Here is an 18,646-nt window from a genome sequence, read left to right as displayed (position 1 = left end):
CCTATGATGGTCTTCCTCCTTACTATTTTTATTTCTTCCTCTCCTATGTTTCCAACACTCCTGGCAAAGCCTTTTCCCCAAGAAAGTGCTACTTTTTTATCTGCAGAACATGGATGTTTCTTCTCTTATTCTTCCTTTTCATTAATAAATAGAAGCCGTCAGGATAAAGTATTCAGACTCCTGTATCACACAAAGAAGTCACATGCTTTCAGAAAATTCTGTTGTTTAGAACTTGCTTCTTTGCCAAATCTAAATTAGTACTTCTGTTTCAACTGAAAAAGTCTCTTCCCGTTGACCATATTTTAACAGGCTGGTAAATATTTGAGCACGTATATTTCCTATACCTGTGTTCATCAACAACAATGCCACCAAAGTAAATATTTCCAGGACTGTGCTCTCCTACTCCCTGTACCAGCCTGATCACATCTGAAGTGTTAACCTCATGAGGAGGCAGAATGTATTTAATAGAGGGAACACACAAGTAAAATCTGATTATGCTTGTTAGATTTTAAATCTGACTGAATGAATATATTTGCACTTCAGATAGCCAAAACTTTTTTTTTTTTTTTTTTAAGAGCTGAGTATGTAAAGAAAAACATGTTTCTGAATGAAAACCACAAAAACCTCAGACTGAAGTGAAAGCCAGTTAATGATGGCTCCTGGATGCTAGCGTGACAGTAATTTTCATTATTATAAATCTATTACAGGCCACTATAAACTGTCTAATCTCACTCTGAAGAACATCTAAGCTGCTAAATGCAGTTACTAACTATGCTTACACAAGCAACCGTATTTTACCACAGCCACTTGTTTTATTTCTACAGCGAGGCTCCTCCTGTAGGCCATAGCCAGATCCAATAGACCATTCTCTTCCAGTACACCGTGGTAAAGGTAATAACCACATCTTTGCTTCTTTCAACAATTCCTCACATTTACAACTTGACCCTCGAATTATTTAGGCAGTTAATCAAGCTTTATGTGGAATCTGATTCATTTTGCAGACTTTGTCACTGTATCAAGAAAAATTATAATTTCATTGAAAGCACCAGGGCACATAGATACATCTGAACAAAAAAATTCCTCCCAGAATCAAGCTAAATGTGATTAAAAGAGAAGAGTACTGTTTGGAAGTATCTCATCTCATTTAAGTAGCACAAGCTGTGAGAATTATTTACAGTCAAGCAAGCACTTAGGCTCCTGCACCAGCTTACACTTTGTGAAAACCTCTGTAACTTACTACTTCAATACGTCTAGGAGTAAGTTTCAATTTACTGCTACAAGGACAGAACTGTAAAACAGAACTCCTTAAGTGTTTGTATTAGGATATAGCTTGAGGCTCAAATAATCAAAGAACTACCACGAGCGGAGAATTTAACATAATCAGCTAAAAAGCATTAATGAAGTATGCCCCTTGAGCACTGCAATTGTATAACTGCAATTACAGTGCAAAATAGATTAGAATAAGCTGATTATCAATCTGTTCATTTTAACAGGATAGCGAAAGCCAGTCTCACCCCAAACTTTAGTTCTATGGCATAGATGTGCAAATTCTTATTAACATATTTTACTTTTTCATTTTTACTCATCTCCCACTGGAGTGTTTTTGTAATAATGTCTCACCTATTCCTCAACTGTCACAAAACTATACATCTGCTTTTTCTTTCACAACATGTTGAATATAACAGTGGTTTGAGCTGACAAGTTTTAACTTCCTAAGTGCACCATGCAAAAAGCACTGACATTAACTTCAGAAGGCTCAACAGATAAGGATTCTATACCCATGCCCTTCAACTAAAGAACAAATATCTATCAATTAGAAGTTCAAAGCAAGAGCAGGTTGCTTTAACACTTCCACTACCATTTCCAACCCACATGGATACAGTACACCATAGAGTATCAGTGCAGAGCTATCTATTTTCTACAATGACAACTTGAAAAATGTTCCTTCTCAATATGTGGGTTTTTTATCTCCTATAATTTTGTGATGATATGTACTGATTCACCGTCCCGAAAACATTTAATTCATTATTCAGCCTTCCTCATTCTTTTAACAAAACAGACTTCCATTCACTCACAAAGTTCTTACTCCGAATGTATCTGTTGATACCAACAAAAGCTCATCCATGACACTTTCATCTCTCACCTCAGAATCCACCACATCACAAAACCTCAGGCCCTATCTTCAAGCCACTTTATTGCAAAGTTTATATATCAAATTTTGTCTTTTTTTGTAACTTTGAAAAGTGCTGAAAAGCAAGTTAAAATCATGTAATCTTTTAGATTGAGCAGAGTTTTCCTAGGACTGTAGGCATCCATTTTATGTCTTTCCTGGACACATCTGCAGTCTCGTATCATCTTCTAAAGACAAATTACAAAAGCAAAATAACAGATAATATTCTGACTTGAAAGAGACCCAGAAGAAGCATCAAGTCCAGCTCTTGAGTGAATGGACCGTTATCAGCACCGTGCTCTGACCAACTGAGCTAATATCATCTTGACTGTCCATCCAACATTTTTTTAAGGACTTACCATGAGGAGGCCCATAACACATTGGAAGATTTTTTTCTGATTGCAAAGAACCCCCGAACCCAAGCACAAACAAAAAATAACCCTTCAGCAATAATCTATTCTGCAACACGTAAACAGCTAAAAAGCTAGATCCTTACCTCAAAAAGGCTCCTGCAAGTTTACCTCAAACAGGCAAGCCAACAAGTACACATCCCTCACTATCAATGCTCCTTAACCAGTCAATCTGCTATTTTAATAACAATGTCCTCCATTAGTCTGCTACACTTACCTTTATCTGCCATTCTACCTCTTTTCTTCCTGACCTTTTTATTCCACACTAATCATTGAGAGAAGCAGCACTTCATCAGATCCCTGCACTACTCCTGAAGAAAAGGACACTTTGCCCAATTGTATCTTCTTTCAAACCTCTCCTTCAAACCCACATCTTGGTATAAACCATATTAGGGATCAGCCAACAACAGCCTGTTTGAAGGACAAGTTGAAGTAATAATTAAGAAAAACCCTCAAGAGTTTAACAACTTTGTATACTTAATGATTTCTCTCTGTTGTTACCCTTTTAAGCTACAGACTTGTGAGATGAGGAATACTTCAGTATGCTTCTTGTGTATGCATAATCAACACTTCTTGGCAGTCCTATTACATATTATGCAACTATTTAAATATACACCTGCACTTTCTGACACAAATTATTGCTTCTTTGAAGTAAATCCCCTTGGCGACAATATTTTTAACAGGTTAGATGGCAACTATTGAGGAAAGAAGACACGTAAAGGAAGGTGACAGAACAGAAGAGCTATATATTTAGTAAAATACTAACAGAATTAAGCAATATCATGTATACTTCTACTTCCAGAGGGCTTTTACTATAATGTAAACGGGCACAATTCCTTTTCACTACTCTTGAACATCAAACAAAAACATCACTATCAAAAAATCTCGATATAAAACCTCAATGGCTAACTTAAGAGGAACCTTAGCTTCTTTCTATGCAGCATCTGGTACTGCCTGTCCACCAAATCAAACTGCAATTTATTGCCCCCTAATGTACATCCATTAAGCCATTTCCTTCATGGCTCCACTTCACACAGAAGCAGTAACTGAAGGAAATAATGGAGTGCCCAGCAAGTGGGAAGGTAATTGCTCAACAAGCGTGGAACAAGAGAGAGTCAGTTGCACACCATGCACATGTGGCAGCTCTTGAGAGCCCAGCCCTGCAGCGGTAACAGAAGGCTGGTGTTACAGAACAAGCCCACTGTGGGAACTCTTCCAAGCAACAGCCAGGAGTGCTTGTCCATCTAAATCCTTGGGTCCTTAAGGATTAGGGGTCAGGATACAATTCCTTCCAACAGCACCACCTCCTGCCTGTACCTGCCAGTCATTAGCACTCCGAGAACTGTATTGAAAGGATGCTTAAGAGATATCACAAAGGCTGTGGGGCTGAACTGTATAAGGGACTTCAGGAGACATGCAGAAATACCTAGCGTGAAGACCACCTTAATGGTTTGGTTAGGTGTTTTTTGCTCTAAATATTCTCAGATTCACTCTGTTTCTTTCAATTTTATTAATTAAATTTCTTACTACTGAAACGCAAAACAGAAGATTAACACAAGAGCTAAAAAGTTATCAAATTAAGGATTCTACACAACCACAGTTTATCCTTTCCTGTCTGTCAGTATTAGTTACAAATATCTCAAAGACAAGCTTCTCCTTCTCAGGGGTTCTAATTTCATTCAGTAACCTGTGTTGAAGGGCTCAATGTACAATTCAACAGAATTGATTAGAGCTCAAGAGTGACACCACCACTCCTCACACATTCTGCATAAATGCTGTCCTGCACACAAGAAAAAAGCCTTGAAAAAGGTTAAGGTGCTTGTCTTGGTGCATTTAACTCATTCTTCATCACGGACATTCCTCCTCCTTCCTTTATAGAGCAAGTAAGTAAAATCTTAAGTGAAATTATGACAATTCTTGTGCTCATGTTGGCCTTGAGAAGTTCCCATCCCAGCTGCAGTGCAGCTGCCGTTCTTAGAGCACATCAGTGTCACTCTGGGAAAATCACTTAGAAAGCAAAGCACAAAGTTAGCAGAAGCACCTGAGAAAAGTCTGATCTATTATTTTTCCAAGAAAATCTATACCAAAATATCAATATATATGCTAAAAATATCTCTGAGGAAGATTCAAAGACCTCAGCCATAAGACAGTGATTTATTTGATGCTACAATGAGATTAAAAAGATTAATCTCACTCAGAGTAGCTGGAACTAACTGCAGCTTCAAAGCAAAAATACTGCATTGGTTTACATTCTCAGTGCAGTTGGGAGAATGTCTGCACTCATCTAGACTAGAAACCTGCTTTTAAAACGACAATTTTTACTGTATTGTCTGAATACAGTTGGCAAAAATCAAGTCTGGATTCAACCTGCAAGCAAAACATCAAGTTTAAGTTGGCACTTTAATATTCCCATTTCTTACAGTAAGAAAATATGAAGAGAAATAAATTACGACATAAATTCAGTACACAGGGTCAGGTCGTTCAATATGGACTAAAACTGTATTGTCATCCACTAATTAGAGTGAGGCCAAGTTAAAGCTATGGAAGAAGCTTTATTCTACCAGTTTCCTAACCTTCCTTATACCCTTTCCATTCTTCTTTAAAAATCCACAGAGAATGCAACAAAAGCTAAATGTTAGTCTGAATTTCTCAGTATTCAAAAATACCAAGTTGACACGTATGGATACCTGTTATTTAAAAAAAAAAAATCCTTTGCTTTGTTTTGAGTTATCACAAGAACAGACATGATCTATAAGATCCATGAATGCTCTAGAACTTTGACAGGAAGCTGACATGCAAGGAAAAAAAAAGCTTTTTTTTTTTTAAATGGCTGATCTAAATAATATTTCTATCCTTCAATGAAAGCAATGGGAGAAATATCACAGTATGCAGTTCATCATATTTGTTATTTGCCAGTAAGTTCAGGCACTTCCAGCAGAAACTCAAGATCTAAATAATAAATAAAATACAGTATTGCTGTTACCTGTAAAGCAAAAAGCACCACAGCACTTTACATATCACACATTCATATAGCTTAATTCCTACACTTCTTTATAAAAAACCCTAACACTACTTTTCCTGAGTTGTTAACTTGAATGATCATCTCATATTCTAACCAATAACATTGAGAAGAGGCCACGTGCTTATGTTTACTACCAATTCACCACTTCTTAAAACTAGATCTTTCAGAAAAAGTTCAGGTATTAATCCAACATCGGGATACAATTCCTGTATGGCTTTATACAACTGTCAGGTTTTCCATAAAAACAGCTTCCAGAGCTCAGACATGAGAAAATGAGTGTGCTATCAAGTCTACATACCAGAAAACTGATGGCTACAGTAACAAGTATATTAAGTCAGTACACTGGGCAAAGCTTCTCCTACGGTTACAGTCATTTGACCTTTAGCCAGCTCTTAATGCCCCAGCCAACCCTCTAAAGATGGAGATTTGCAGCAGCTTCTTGTCTGAAATAAGCCATGAAAAGATTCTCCTGAACCCACTGTACAAGCATTCATTTAAAATGTCATGAATGTGCATGAAATCAGAGTGCTTCTAACAGCTTACTTTGCAGCTTCTGTTTAAATGCACTAACTCTGAATCACCAGAGGATAAAAGGACTCAAACCTTGCAGTCTGGCACTCATGGACCTAAAATATACACAAGCACCTCTTCACAGGTGTGTTTACCTAGTTTAAACCTTATTTAAATAGACTCTCAATGCACACACTTTCCACAAACACCTACTTCTCCCACTGCAGTCATGACTTGTACAAGGCAGTTGTATCCAGTCATTCCTGTCCTAAAGCCATCCTACACAGCAGCAGGCAGCACGTCAGGCGCGAAAATCCTGGCTACTGACTCATCTCCCTGGTCAGAGCAAAGCACAAATTCTGTAATGAGAAGAATGCCTACAGAACTATCTGCTCTTACCTCTACATCATAGCAGAAAGGACTGAAGACTTCGACAGCCAGAGAAGCATTTAAAGAAATCCAATCCTCATGAAATCATGGAAAAGCAGGCTTATAATTACTTCATATTTCCAATTATTTGTGGTTACAAAACCTTTTTCTGCTGACCTAGGGAACATTCTAAGTTGGAACCACTAATGAAAGAGACAATGCTCAGTTATCATTGGATGTTAAAAAGAAGCTTCCTTTTGGTGACCGAAATCCATAACAAAACTGACAAAATGAACAAATATTTCAACGCCCAAACATATTTTTCACGGTACTCAGCTCACTTTAAAAAGCAGTCAAATGGAAGCTGTGGTGACAGCAGCCAAACTTGTATCAATATAGGTTTTCATCAGTTTTAAAATAACCTTTGAAAATGCAGCTATATTTCAATTTTGCGTGCATCGACAAAGCTTGATAGTCACTGCTTCCATATGGTCATAATCCAGGACACTGATTTCTGCTTTATCTAAGCACTGGAAATATGAGACACACCATCAAACTTAAGCTTATTGTGGTCATCTTAGCATCGCAAGCATTCAGCTATTAAATTTATCTTGAATTAACTTATGCATCACCCAAGACAAGAGAATCTCTATGTTTCCTTTCCTTTTTTCAGGCAACCACTAACAATAGCAGCTAAAATACATGCAGCCCATGAATATGTACAAATGGCATCCAATAAATCAACTGACAGTGGATCAGAGTGGACATTCTGTTCATTTTCAAATTATAGAACTCTTTTTATAAATCTACATACAATCCCCACAAAAATTAAGTTTCTCTATCAGAACTTTAAGGAGAAACTTCAAAATGCAATTCAGGTTCAAGGCCCTTAGGTAGGTATGGTGAACTGCAGAAGTGAAGTTACTCTTACCATAATCACAGCACTGTTTGTGCTGGGCAACACATCTTCTCTACATGCTTCCTCCAAGAGCACATGTAGATGTTAAAAAGGGATGGGATACCATACTAAGTTGCAGGCAAGCTTTCCAGAATGTAATTTAGTCACTCTTGAGGAGCAATACTTCGAAACAGGGATCTTTAGCTGCTGGGGGCATACGGTGCATCTTTATACCCTTGACCAGGGTATTTCAGCATCACAGTCATGACAGAGTTAATACTCACTAGCTCAGAGGAGAACAAAAGGTACTCCACTGCAACATGCCTAACATTTACATTGCCTCTCTTTGCTCATTAAACAGGTTTTGGTTAAATAATGAACAAACTGTATTACAGACTCCGATGAGAATTCCAAAATTATAAATCAACTGGTAAAGCCCAGAGGAGAATGAAGGGAGTGGGAGGGAAGGAAGGATAATATTGACTAATATAAAGGGCGCAGCTTGACAGTGGATATTCCTGCCACACCTGATCAAACATGCTCCATGGGGGAGGGGAAGGGAGGGAGAGAGCAAGAGGGGAGATGGGACAAGGCAGCCTGAAATTTGCATCCGGAACAGATTAAAATGGGTTCTTGGGGGATTGAGAAAATACATAATATATATTACTATAAATGCAAAATTGTACTAAAAGCTAACTCAAATGTCAAAGATTACAGCTTGAATAAATTTAAATATAAAAGCAATGCGTTTCCATGAGCTAATGAAAAGAGACATGAAAGGAAGGTCTAGGGAAAAAAAAAGTCACCAAAAACCCCCTATACTGGGGACCGGACTTTTGATTGCCTGGAAGATGATGCAGGAGACTCTGTATCATTCAAAGCATTGCTTGGGAACAAGTCCATGTCTGAAATGGAAAAAAGATGGAGCACAGCAATGATGTCCTACCTCAAGACACAAGTCAGTAAATAGCAGTCACTGTAGCTGAAATTACCTGTATAAAAGAATCCCATGTAGTCAAACCAAGATGCTATCAACCCGGTATAAGCAATTATTAACTCAGCAGGAACCACACTTACATGATGACTAACACAAAGGGAGTCTCTGAATCTCTCGATACATTAAACTTTGCTTTCTCTAACATAAGCAGATAGTGAACTTGCATTTTCCCCCCAACAAGTCAACAGCATGTTTTACCTAGCTGCTCTAGATAAATGGCCAGTCCCTGACATTTACTTATACTGCACTTATTTGAGCATCCTGACAATCCTTGCTCTTGTTGATGAGAAGAGATATTTGCAATAATGGCAAAGAACTTCAGGAAGCTTATTTAAGGAAAAAAAAAAAATTAACTCATTGAAGAGAGAAAAGTAAAATTTCCTCCCAATACACTTTTGGTGACTGCATGCATATCTTACAGAAGGTGAGTGAGCTTACAAAAAACCCACAAATGTCGTCACGTAGCCCAGGTACAAGCACAACATCCAGAACAAAGACACTATCCAGAAATGCAAACTGCTCGGGAGCTCCCCAAGATGTCATGATCTGACAGAAAAATCCTGCTTACAACCACAGGAAGTTAACCAGGCAAAGAAAAGCAAAGCATTACACTTACAGGCAGACACAAAAGAGGAAGGGATAAAGGCTTAGAACTGGCATGTATCCTCAGCACCTCTTGTCATCATCACCTGGAAGCAGCACTACTGTGCTTCTAGGGTACACACTTTTTATGGAATTCTGAACTCAGCACTGATGCAAGAATAAGCATGCTTCACAGCTAGAAATGCAAAAGGTCCATCTCAAACTAAGGCTGAGTGCAGTTCTGAACACTCACTGTAATAAAGGGACCAGAAATGAAGTTTACTTTCAAACACTACCATCAGTAAGAAAAATCCTGGGAAGAACGTGCAGAATGCCACATGGAGTTTAGGATTAGCATCACCTTCAGACTCTCAACATATACTTGGGGTGCTTAAACAATTACTCCTGAAACTACAAAATCAGAAAATGTTGGGGGGAGAGATGCATTGTGAGGAAAACAATGGTCAGAATGTACACCACAGCCTTGTGCTCTACTTCTTTAATCAATACAGATTTCCAGTTTCTTCCACAAAGTAAGTCTTTCACTTAAAATCCAAGAGACCCAAATAAAAACAGAGGTCTGTGCTTCACTTATTACATGATAACACAATGAAAGCTAACAAACCAAAGAATGCAAGGAAAAAACAGACAGAAATCACTTTCTAAGTAGATTTTTTTCCATCACTGACAGATCAGAAAGCATCAACAAACCACAAAAAAGCTATGCATGACAATACAGCACATTTAGTATATTACTACAAGCTTCAGTATGTCAAAGAAACATGCAGCCTAACAAAAATACGTGTGTGCATACACACACAAAAATATATATACATACACACACATATATATGCCTACAGTGGCAGTAGTGGTATTTCTGTGCTAATTTACATTGGTATCATTTGCCTAAAAGTATATGCACGTGTCCTCTTTATTTGTTCTTCAATAAATGACTTCTGGATAGTAAATAAGACAAATAAGTACACCTGTACGTTTATTTTCATATACCCTAGCAGATGCACATAGCTGCTGATTTCTGTAGAGGCTTACCTGTTATATTATTCAGCACTTCTCTTAGGTGGCTAAAGCTATGCAGCAGGGGATCCCTTTCTTCATCCTATAGGTAAGAGATAGGAAGTAAGTAATTAATGATGCAAACATATTCCTGAAAACAAATCTTAATAATGAGTCTGTTAAAGACCTCACCATCACATTCACAGAAATGGTGTGGTTAGAGCTTATCACTGTCAGCATGTTTACACCATCAAATCCAAGAGAAGATTTTCATTTTCCTGTCAGTGCTCCCCAATATCATACAGTTCAAACGTCAAAGCATAGGTCCAAGACTGAGTATTCTGGTTTGGTTTTGTTGTCCTTAGAAGTATTTCTGATTAGCCTTCTGCTGTTCAATAAATTTCACTGCAAATCTAACTCATACCATATTGAAATGGCTCATCTGGATTTGCTATAATGTTAATCTATGCAGATTGTAATGGGAACAGAAATACAATGACATTTAATGCCATTAAAATAACTTAGAGAAAGAATCACAGTGCAATATTTATATGAATTAGCTGCATCCTTTAGCCTTAGACTATCTTTATGATATTAAAACAAGGAGAAGCAGCAGTTTCTCCAAGCAGAGTGCAGCCACACCCATACCTTGAACGGAGAGGCTGTGAGCTCTGATGAAGAAATTGCTGTTAGAAAGAAAAAGGGCCCTGCCCTTTGACAAACTGAAACCACTGGTGCTGGATGCCAGCCATCTGCTGCTCATGTGACATTCTGAAGTGCACCACTGACGCAGTGTGCCACATCCACACCTTTACACTGCAGCAGCCATAAACACTCCAAAGCATGGTTAGACTTAGAAACGCTGTATTTAGGGTTTTAATCAAAGCAGGTTTGAAAGTATTAATGCCTTTTAGTCAGGAATATAGATAGCAGCAACAAAACAGCTGAAAACAGATACTATGCCATATGAAAAAAATTTAAAATACTCTATATATAAACGACTTCCCCAATTTTTATTTCATGGTTTTTGTGATGAAGACTGTCTTCTCCAAGAGGGTATAAAAGACACATAAAAACATTGTACTGAATAAAATAAAACCATATAGGCAAATTCCCTGACATCCCTGGCGATAAAAGTCTAAATGAGATGATTCCCACACAGAATAAAATGTGAGGTTTTCAGATTTACAGGATAAAAAGGTAGAAGACGTTCAGCTTTGTAGCTTTTGCAGTCACTGACACATGAGAAGCTCAAAACAATGTAAACAATGCAGGAAGTTATTCCAACTTTACTTACAAAAGTACTATAATAAGTGCTACAAAAAACTGAGGTACTTTTCCAGAGTCAGGTAGTTTCTGCCATAGGTGTTTCTACCTACTGCTACAGATGGCAACAGTTCAAAGCAACTTACCAGATGTGTGTGAGTGCTCCATCGGGCATTACGTTTTATGGCTCCCACCACTGCGTTGATTTCACCTTGTACAATGTAAATGTTCTTATCCACCATCCTGACAATTCTGAAAATAGAGATAATTCAAATTAATGTCTAGCTTCTCAGAGTCATTGTCTTCCTCAGGTGAAATGAGGTTGACTCTAACCAAGAGAAGGCCTGCAGTGATGCAAGAAACTCTTTCAGATTTGTTTACTGCGTGCAGAAAATGCAAGTTATTGCACATAACAAATACAAGTATTTCATCATAAAGAAGGCTTTTCCATAGTGTGTTTTCAAAACCATGAGAGCAGACAGTTAGTTCTAAGAGGATCTTTGTAATGCAAGAGATCCCTTTGCCAGGGCACAGTCCTCATTTTTTTTCCCATCTATATAAGTTCACAGAAAGATAAAGTGTTGGGGGACCAGGACAGACATCCATGGCAATGCAATAACACATCCATCTCCAGCACTTATGCAAACTCCTGCAGCCCTACATGGAACACAAAGCTAACCTTGTGCTCTCTTAAATAAGCATCAGTGGGTTGAATAAGATGGCCAGAGCAAACCTCTTTGGGACTTAAAACGTTGACAAAATAAAGTCATTTATAACAGATGTCCATTTCACACTTGCATCACAAAACAAAGCTTTCAAGAAAGCAGGGAAGTAAAAAAGATGTCATTAAAACCCCACAAAGAAGTGAGCAAAACTAGAGACAAAACTGGACGGAACACAAGGAGAAAAAGTGAGAAAGCTTAAGGCAGACACTTACTCTCCTGTAATCTGAGGTCTTTCAGGGAAAAAAAACAGAAAGAGGCAGAAGAGGGGGGAAAGAAATTAAAAGCAAGAAAGATTTGTAATAGTCTGAGAAAAAGAAAAGAAGAGGAAACTACTGTTCTCTTTATACCAGCTGTAGCCCAGATACAGTCAAGCATCAAGAAATAAGAATGAAGGGGAATGAACACACACAAATGTTTATAAATCATAAAGAGGACTTACAAAGAGGCCAAAGAATCAGCTGATGTAAATTAGAGGGATTTTGTGATATGGTAGCCAAATAATGAGACTTTTTCAGAAGAATGAAAGGAAAATGAGAACTCCAGTTAGAAATCACAACAGGTCAGCCATAGGGAAGTAAAAGACTGGAAGAAGGTGAACACTGATTGTAACACTTCAAATCTGACAGGCTCACTTAAAGGACTCAGCTGGGAAGGGGAGGCGGCGATAATCAAGCACAGAGAATATGAGAAGGACTTCTGCCAACGTAACAAAAGCAAAGCTGGAAGGAAATGGTTTTGGTGGACTACTCAAAACCTCATAAAATTTCAGAACATACATCCTGGATCTGTCAGGCTTCATGTTAATTAACATGTCTGAATTATCAACAACGCTTCAAATACACAAATATCCTCTGAATGAAAGAGACTAATTTGCTTCAGGACTCCATAAATAATGGAAAGAAAGCAAAGTATTATAAAAAGACACCCCATCAAAGGAGAGCATCAGATTTGTTGCTTCATTTTTTTCAGGGGTTTGCAATAAAATGAATAACCTTATGGCAAAATTGTTTATTTCATTAAATGAATTATACATAATGGTATTCCCAAGTGTAAGACAATAATTTAAGAGCAAAGACAAAAGTATTTTGTAAGAACAGTCATGACAGACAAATAGTGCTTCAAAGTAATTTGTTTGTGCCCTGAAGAACAAAGGTTTATATCCTTTCTCCATAGCTGTATATAATAGAACCACCAATACACTTCCTACTCATGTGGCTAATGCTTGAGAGATGTTCCCATCCTCAGTAGTAAATTATTCTACACATTATTGATATGATTGCATTGAAATACTATTTATCACAATTTTTCTATTTCACTTTGTTGTCCTTGTTTTAGTACAAGGCATGAATGGGAGATTTCTCCTTCATGAAAAATTCCTCAGGATTTTTTTGTTTGGTTTTTTTTCAGTAATTCCATTATTTTCTATATTTCTACATCAGCAGTTTCAGGGCACAAAATTCTATTCCAAGGAAATACTTCTGAGGAAATATTTTATCCATTCATATTTGTCAAACCTGAGTTTTTCCTGTCTTCACTGTTTCAAAACATTATTGAACATGTAAACTGCGTAGCACCATTCCAGGCATTTATCATGGAAACATTATTTCAAAAAGCGTAGAAATACAAGACAGATGTAATACAAACCTTGCACATATATAGATACTCATAGTTTTGACAGTAAAGTGATGCCAAAGCTTAAACGCTGTTCTGCATACTATTGAATCTGCTTGTAAGACTTCTATTTCCTCTCCTCTTTTTTTAACATATAATAATTAAATAAAAAGTTTCTAAAACTGTGTTTCTCCCGAAATGTTGAAGACTTTAAATGCCCAGCTAACTGCAAGTGTCAAAATATGAAGAAAATAGACAAAAACTTCCAATACACACCTTTTCCTTTTCACCTGACCCTTTCAAGCAAGGGTGCAATCGGCAGGGCTCTCCTGACATACTAAAACCCTGCAAAACTTAGGGCAGTATTTCACTGCTGTCTGAGAAGACTCAATGAAAATACACTCCTTTCCTCATTGCAGATTCCACTAAATATAACTTTATTCAAGAGTACAAAAATTCACTTTATGCACGCCAACAAACCCACCTGACCAGTGCAACTGAAACAACCCGTTGTGCTGGGGATGCAAATTCATACTCAGACTCTGAACATCAGACAAAAAGCTCACTCCCCCACCAACACTGGCTAGAGACGGAGGGAAATCTTGCTTTATATTCAAGCTTGCAGCTAACCAAGCAATAGCATACACGCATTCCAAAGTAAACCATAAAGCCAAATATCTTCACTTATGGAAAGGGCCTTTGTAACTTCATGTTGGAGAAGGAAACAGAAAATAACTACAGAGTGAGCAAGAAAGACAAACAACTATTTTCACAGAGATGCACCTTGTAAACTAAGCCCACGAAAAGAATCATCCATCCCTGTAAAAACTTAAAAGTTTATTTAAAGTGATGGCTATAGCTTTACTAAACTCCAAACTTCCCAAAGGCAAACTCCTTTTAAATGATTAGATCATTTCTGTATGTGTTCCTTCAACTGTAGCATCACCACAAGCAATAACTGATCACATTTGAGAGCTCAGTATAGATGGCCTGTACCTAAGGAAGTTTTAAGATCGAAATGAATGCTGTGAAGCAGCAGAGAAAAAAAAAAAAAGTGACATGATTTACCAAATCAGTATTGAATGATCAGCTGGTTTTACAAGCGCATGGTGGGAGTCAAGCAAAACCACAAGACATTTGTTCAACTTAGAGAAGAAAAACTGTTAACATGAATTCAGGCTTAATGTTACAAAGGTATGGTCTGAAAAACGGGATATTGTAAAAGCGTTGAAAAGGTTAACAGAACGAATACTGCAGATAATTTTAAAAATTGAAACAACCTCCCTAGTAAAGGCTTTGTTTCAATAATTCTTGATCTCAAATCAAGAATAAACGCCTTTCTCGCAAGCAATCTTTAATCAAACACAAAACAATAGCGGGCTCAAAACAGAGACAAATGGATTCAGTTCTGTGGTTTAAGTTAGAGAAAAGGAAAAAACAAAGAAAGGTACCTACTAAATTTCAAATGCTTTTTAGCTCCTTAACCCTTCAGTTAGCTGTACATCAACTCCTGTTTCTTTGTCAAGACAGATTCACACACCTACTGAAAACTGCAGACTAGTCCTCAGATATGCTCCTGTACAGAAGTTCAAAAGGCAGCAGTGAAAATGACAGCTCCAAACCAAGGCAACAAGGTGCCCAGGCCACCACGAGAAGAAGGCAGGCTGTTCACTTTTGCAGCCTCCCTGATAACAGCATTGGGAACACTAAATGGGAAAAGGTTGATGCCTAATCATGTCATAAAAGAAAAAAAGCTCATATTCATAATGTTGTCAAAACCTTCAACAGTGTTCTACGGATAATAATAATTATCACTATTCTGAGACTCCCAAATCACATGTAGAATCTTCATATCAAAAAACTGACAAGATTTAACCTGTAAATGTTATTTCGCACATGCACCGAACACTCCATTTCTCAACCTCAGAATGTGTTACCCCTACACATCCCAGTAGATAGGAAGCCAAATTTTTCCTAGTATTACCACATGAAGTCTTGGGTAAGGTTTAAGGAAACACTCCCTCTTCTGCAGCAAAATGTCTGCAATTCTTCTGGAAACAAGCAAGAGTTAGCATCAGAAGCAACAAGGTCTGGCAGACTCCCATCAGGTCACTTCTTCCGATCATTAACTTTAGACTTCAGCTATGGCACCCGATTTAAACCCAGTGACACTACTCCAATAAACAGCAGTAGTGAAAAACAACACAACCACAACACAGAAAGGTAGTATTTCAGAGTAAGCATCTGTTGACCTAAATTTTTACTGTTTGTGACAATGCAGGAATAATCTAGATAGCCTCTGACCTAGATTTGGCCACCAGAGTCCTGATACAATACCCTGCTACCAAAACAGAACACACAACCATGAATCACAAACAACTCCTGACAATCTCACAGCCAGCTTCCCATAAGCCCAACTGACAATCAGAAAGCTTTTTTTTTTCTCCTAAACCACACATGGAAGGTACATGAACCTCTATACAGAAATGTAACTTGCTTGGGTTTTTCAAGTAGTAACTCTTCCGCAAAAAGCATCACAGGCAGCAAAAGTTCAGAGAAGTCAAAGGCTAGCTCCTAATGCCTGGACAAAAGCGATATAAAGCAATAATTCATAAGTATGGAAAGGAACCGTGCAGTCCTGGGCATTTAATGCAATTCTAGTCCTTTAAAAGATAAGCAGCAGCAAAATGATAGGGGTGGCACATCAGGAAAAAAGGGAGGGACAAGCTTCTCTGCAACCCTCCACATTCAGCTGCAACAGTGAGGTTGGGCCTGGGAATCAAGAAGAGAAAGGCAAGTCGCGTTTACCTGTCAAAACTGCAAAGTAAAAACGAAACCTGAGGCTATTATGGTGAGGGGCATTCTTTTTCTTCCAATTATTTCATACTGTTGAAACTATGAAACATGCCACCGGATGAACTCGTCACACAGACGCCAAGTGAGCTCTGAGCTTTCCCCTGCAACAGCCATGGAGCTGACCGTATGTCAGGAAAAGCCCGTCTCCACCGATTCCAAGCAGCAAGCCACCGTGGCGCACGGGCAGGTGCAGCGCCCACCCCACAGCTCCCTCCGGCCCGAGCCCGGACCCCGCTCTTCCGCGATGCCCACGGCGGTGGTTGCCAGGCGGGCCCGTGCGCCCTCCTCCCCGTGGGCACCGTCACGCGTGTCAGTCCCGGCCGGCCGGAGGGGCGGCCGCCACCCCCTCCCGCGCCCGGCCCCCGGGGCTGCCCCGGTCCCGTCCCCGCCCCCCGCTGGTCCCGCAGGGTTCCCCCGCCGCCGCTGCCCTCCCGTCCGCCCCCACGTCGCGACAGTATCGCGACAGGCGGTCGCTGCCCGGCACTGACCCCCGCATCCAAAATGGCGGCGCCAGCTCCCCGCGGCGGCGGCCGCTTCACATAACCGGGCGGGCGGGCGGGCGGCACCGCGGGCGGGAGGGCTCGGCTCGCCCCCTGTCCGCCCCTCCCTGCCGGCGGCGGCGGAGGCGAGGCCGCGGAGCGCGGGGTCCGCGGGGCACGGGCAGGGACACCGGCCCCGCTCCCTCGCACTGACGTGGAAACCGGTGCACCGTGACCCGCTGCCTGGTTACTGCGCAGACAGACGGCCCGGACAGCCAACCCGCGCACGATGCGCCGCGCAGCTCCCCGCGAAGCCCAATGGGAACGCGGGCTGCCACCGGAGGAGGCGGACCCTACGGTGACAGCACGGAGAGCCAATGAGAGGCGAGAGGGTAGGACCAGCAGAGCCGCTGGCCAATCGCGGTGCGGTGCGGCGCCGCAGCCGCGCCTGAGCGGGCGCAGCCAGGCCGGCCGGGCGGAAGCCGGCGGGAGGACTGTCCTCGCAAGGCATTGTGGGCCGGGCCGCTCCGGCCCGCTCCCCGGGGCGTGTGGGGAGCCGGGGCTGCCCCGGGCGAGGGGTGTGCGGCTGTGGGTGTCAGCGCCGGGGCTGCGCAGCCCCGAAGGGAAGCAGTGCCTCTTCGCCATGCTTCGCTAGTATTTCCCGACTTGTTCTACAGCCTCTTGCAGCTCTTCCGCTGAAGCCGTTTGGGATCTGATCCCCCGCAAGCGTTCTGTTCCCTCCTGAGCACCTCCGTGTGTCATAGCTCTGCCGTTTCCCGTGAGTGAGCAGGAGAATGCAACTGAACAAAGCACAGAGTGCAGCTGGTACGGGACCGCGCGCGACGGCGCCCAGAGGAGCACACGCCGCTTCTCCCTTCTCTGCATTCCTGCTCCCCAGTAACTCTTCTCAAACCTGAAAACAACTGATTCCTTGCTCAAGCTGGGCTGCAAGCCACATGCTGCAGCCTTAGTTCATCCAGCCCAACGATCCTGGCAGACAGAGACCACCGTGGAGTTTCAACTGCTCCATGAAACCGCTTTATTGGCCCGCGCCTTGCAGCAAAAACAATCACAGCTTTGTAGCTATTGCAGCACTTGGCAAAATGAATTCTTGGTGCTGCTCCATCTTCTCAAGCGCTCTCTATGTCTATGCTCCAGTAGCATAGACGGTGTGCCTTAAAGGCAGAAATTTGCAGGGTTGCCTACTTGTTTAAGCCTCTGCACATTGAACTTGGGACAGAGGACAGAAGGTCCTTGCAGTTGCCTTACAGTTTTACAGCTCTAGGATCTTTGGTCAGGTCAGCCTGGGGATCGGTTGTGGCAGGTGTTAGGAGTTGTCAAAGCAACCCCAAAATCTTACACTCTTGTAGGGAAAGCACAAATCACTGGGGACAGGCGAACAGTGAAAGGGTCAAAAAAGTATTCATTCACTTTTAATCATAACTTCATCTACCACAGTGTGGCTGAGGACAGTTCTCAGACAAAGGCTCAAGGGTACATCCAACAGGACTGTTCCCTGGCCAGCCACACATATATATATATATATGAGGCTGAGTCCAGTGCCACCCTAAAAAATGGCCAGGTATCATCATGTATCATTAGCTGTCAGACTCTGCCTGATCAAGATTCAACGTGTCTTACATTGAAACTGCCATTACCTCCCAGCTCTGACACTGCCAGGGGACTTTCTTTAGCTGGGCTTTGCCTGGCAGCATGTAGGAAGTCTTTGGATTAGGA

General features: G+C 40.7%; 1 protein-coding gene across 6 annotated transcripts in view; it reads right to left on the bottom strand.

The window, feature by feature from the left end:
- The window catches only part of GBF1 (golgi brefeldin A resistant guanine nucleotide exchange factor 1), a 102,368-nt gene extending 85,380 nt beyond the window's left edge, over positions 1–16,988 (bottom strand). For all 6 annotated transcript variants that reach the window (XM_040070768.1, XM_040070769.2, XM_040070771.1 and 3 more), the window contains exons 1-3: positions 16,919–16,988; positions 11,385–11,490; positions 10,009–10,075 (exon numbers count right to left, since the gene is read on the bottom strand). In XM_040070768.1, the coding sequence (XP_039926702.1) occupies positions 10,009–10,075; positions 11,385–11,490; positions 16,919–16,926 (181 nt within the window). In that variant the 5' untranslated portion in view covers positions 16,927–16,988. The remainder of the gene's footprint in view (positions 1–10,008; positions 10,076–11,384; positions 11,491–16,918) is intronic.
- Between the last annotated feature and the right edge of the window lie 1,658 nt (positions 16,989–18,646).

Source organism: Hirundo rustica, chromosome 8 (assembly GCF_015227805.2).
Source record: "Hirundo rustica isolate bHirRus1 chromosome 8, bHirRus1.pri.v3, whole genome shotgun sequence".
In the NCBI taxonomy this organism is placed as follows: Eukaryota; Metazoa; Chordata; class Aves; order Passeriformes; family Hirundinidae; genus Hirundo; species Hirundo rustica.
Note: the sequence above shows the minus strand (reverse complement) of the source record. Positions and strands in the feature narration are given on the sequence as shown.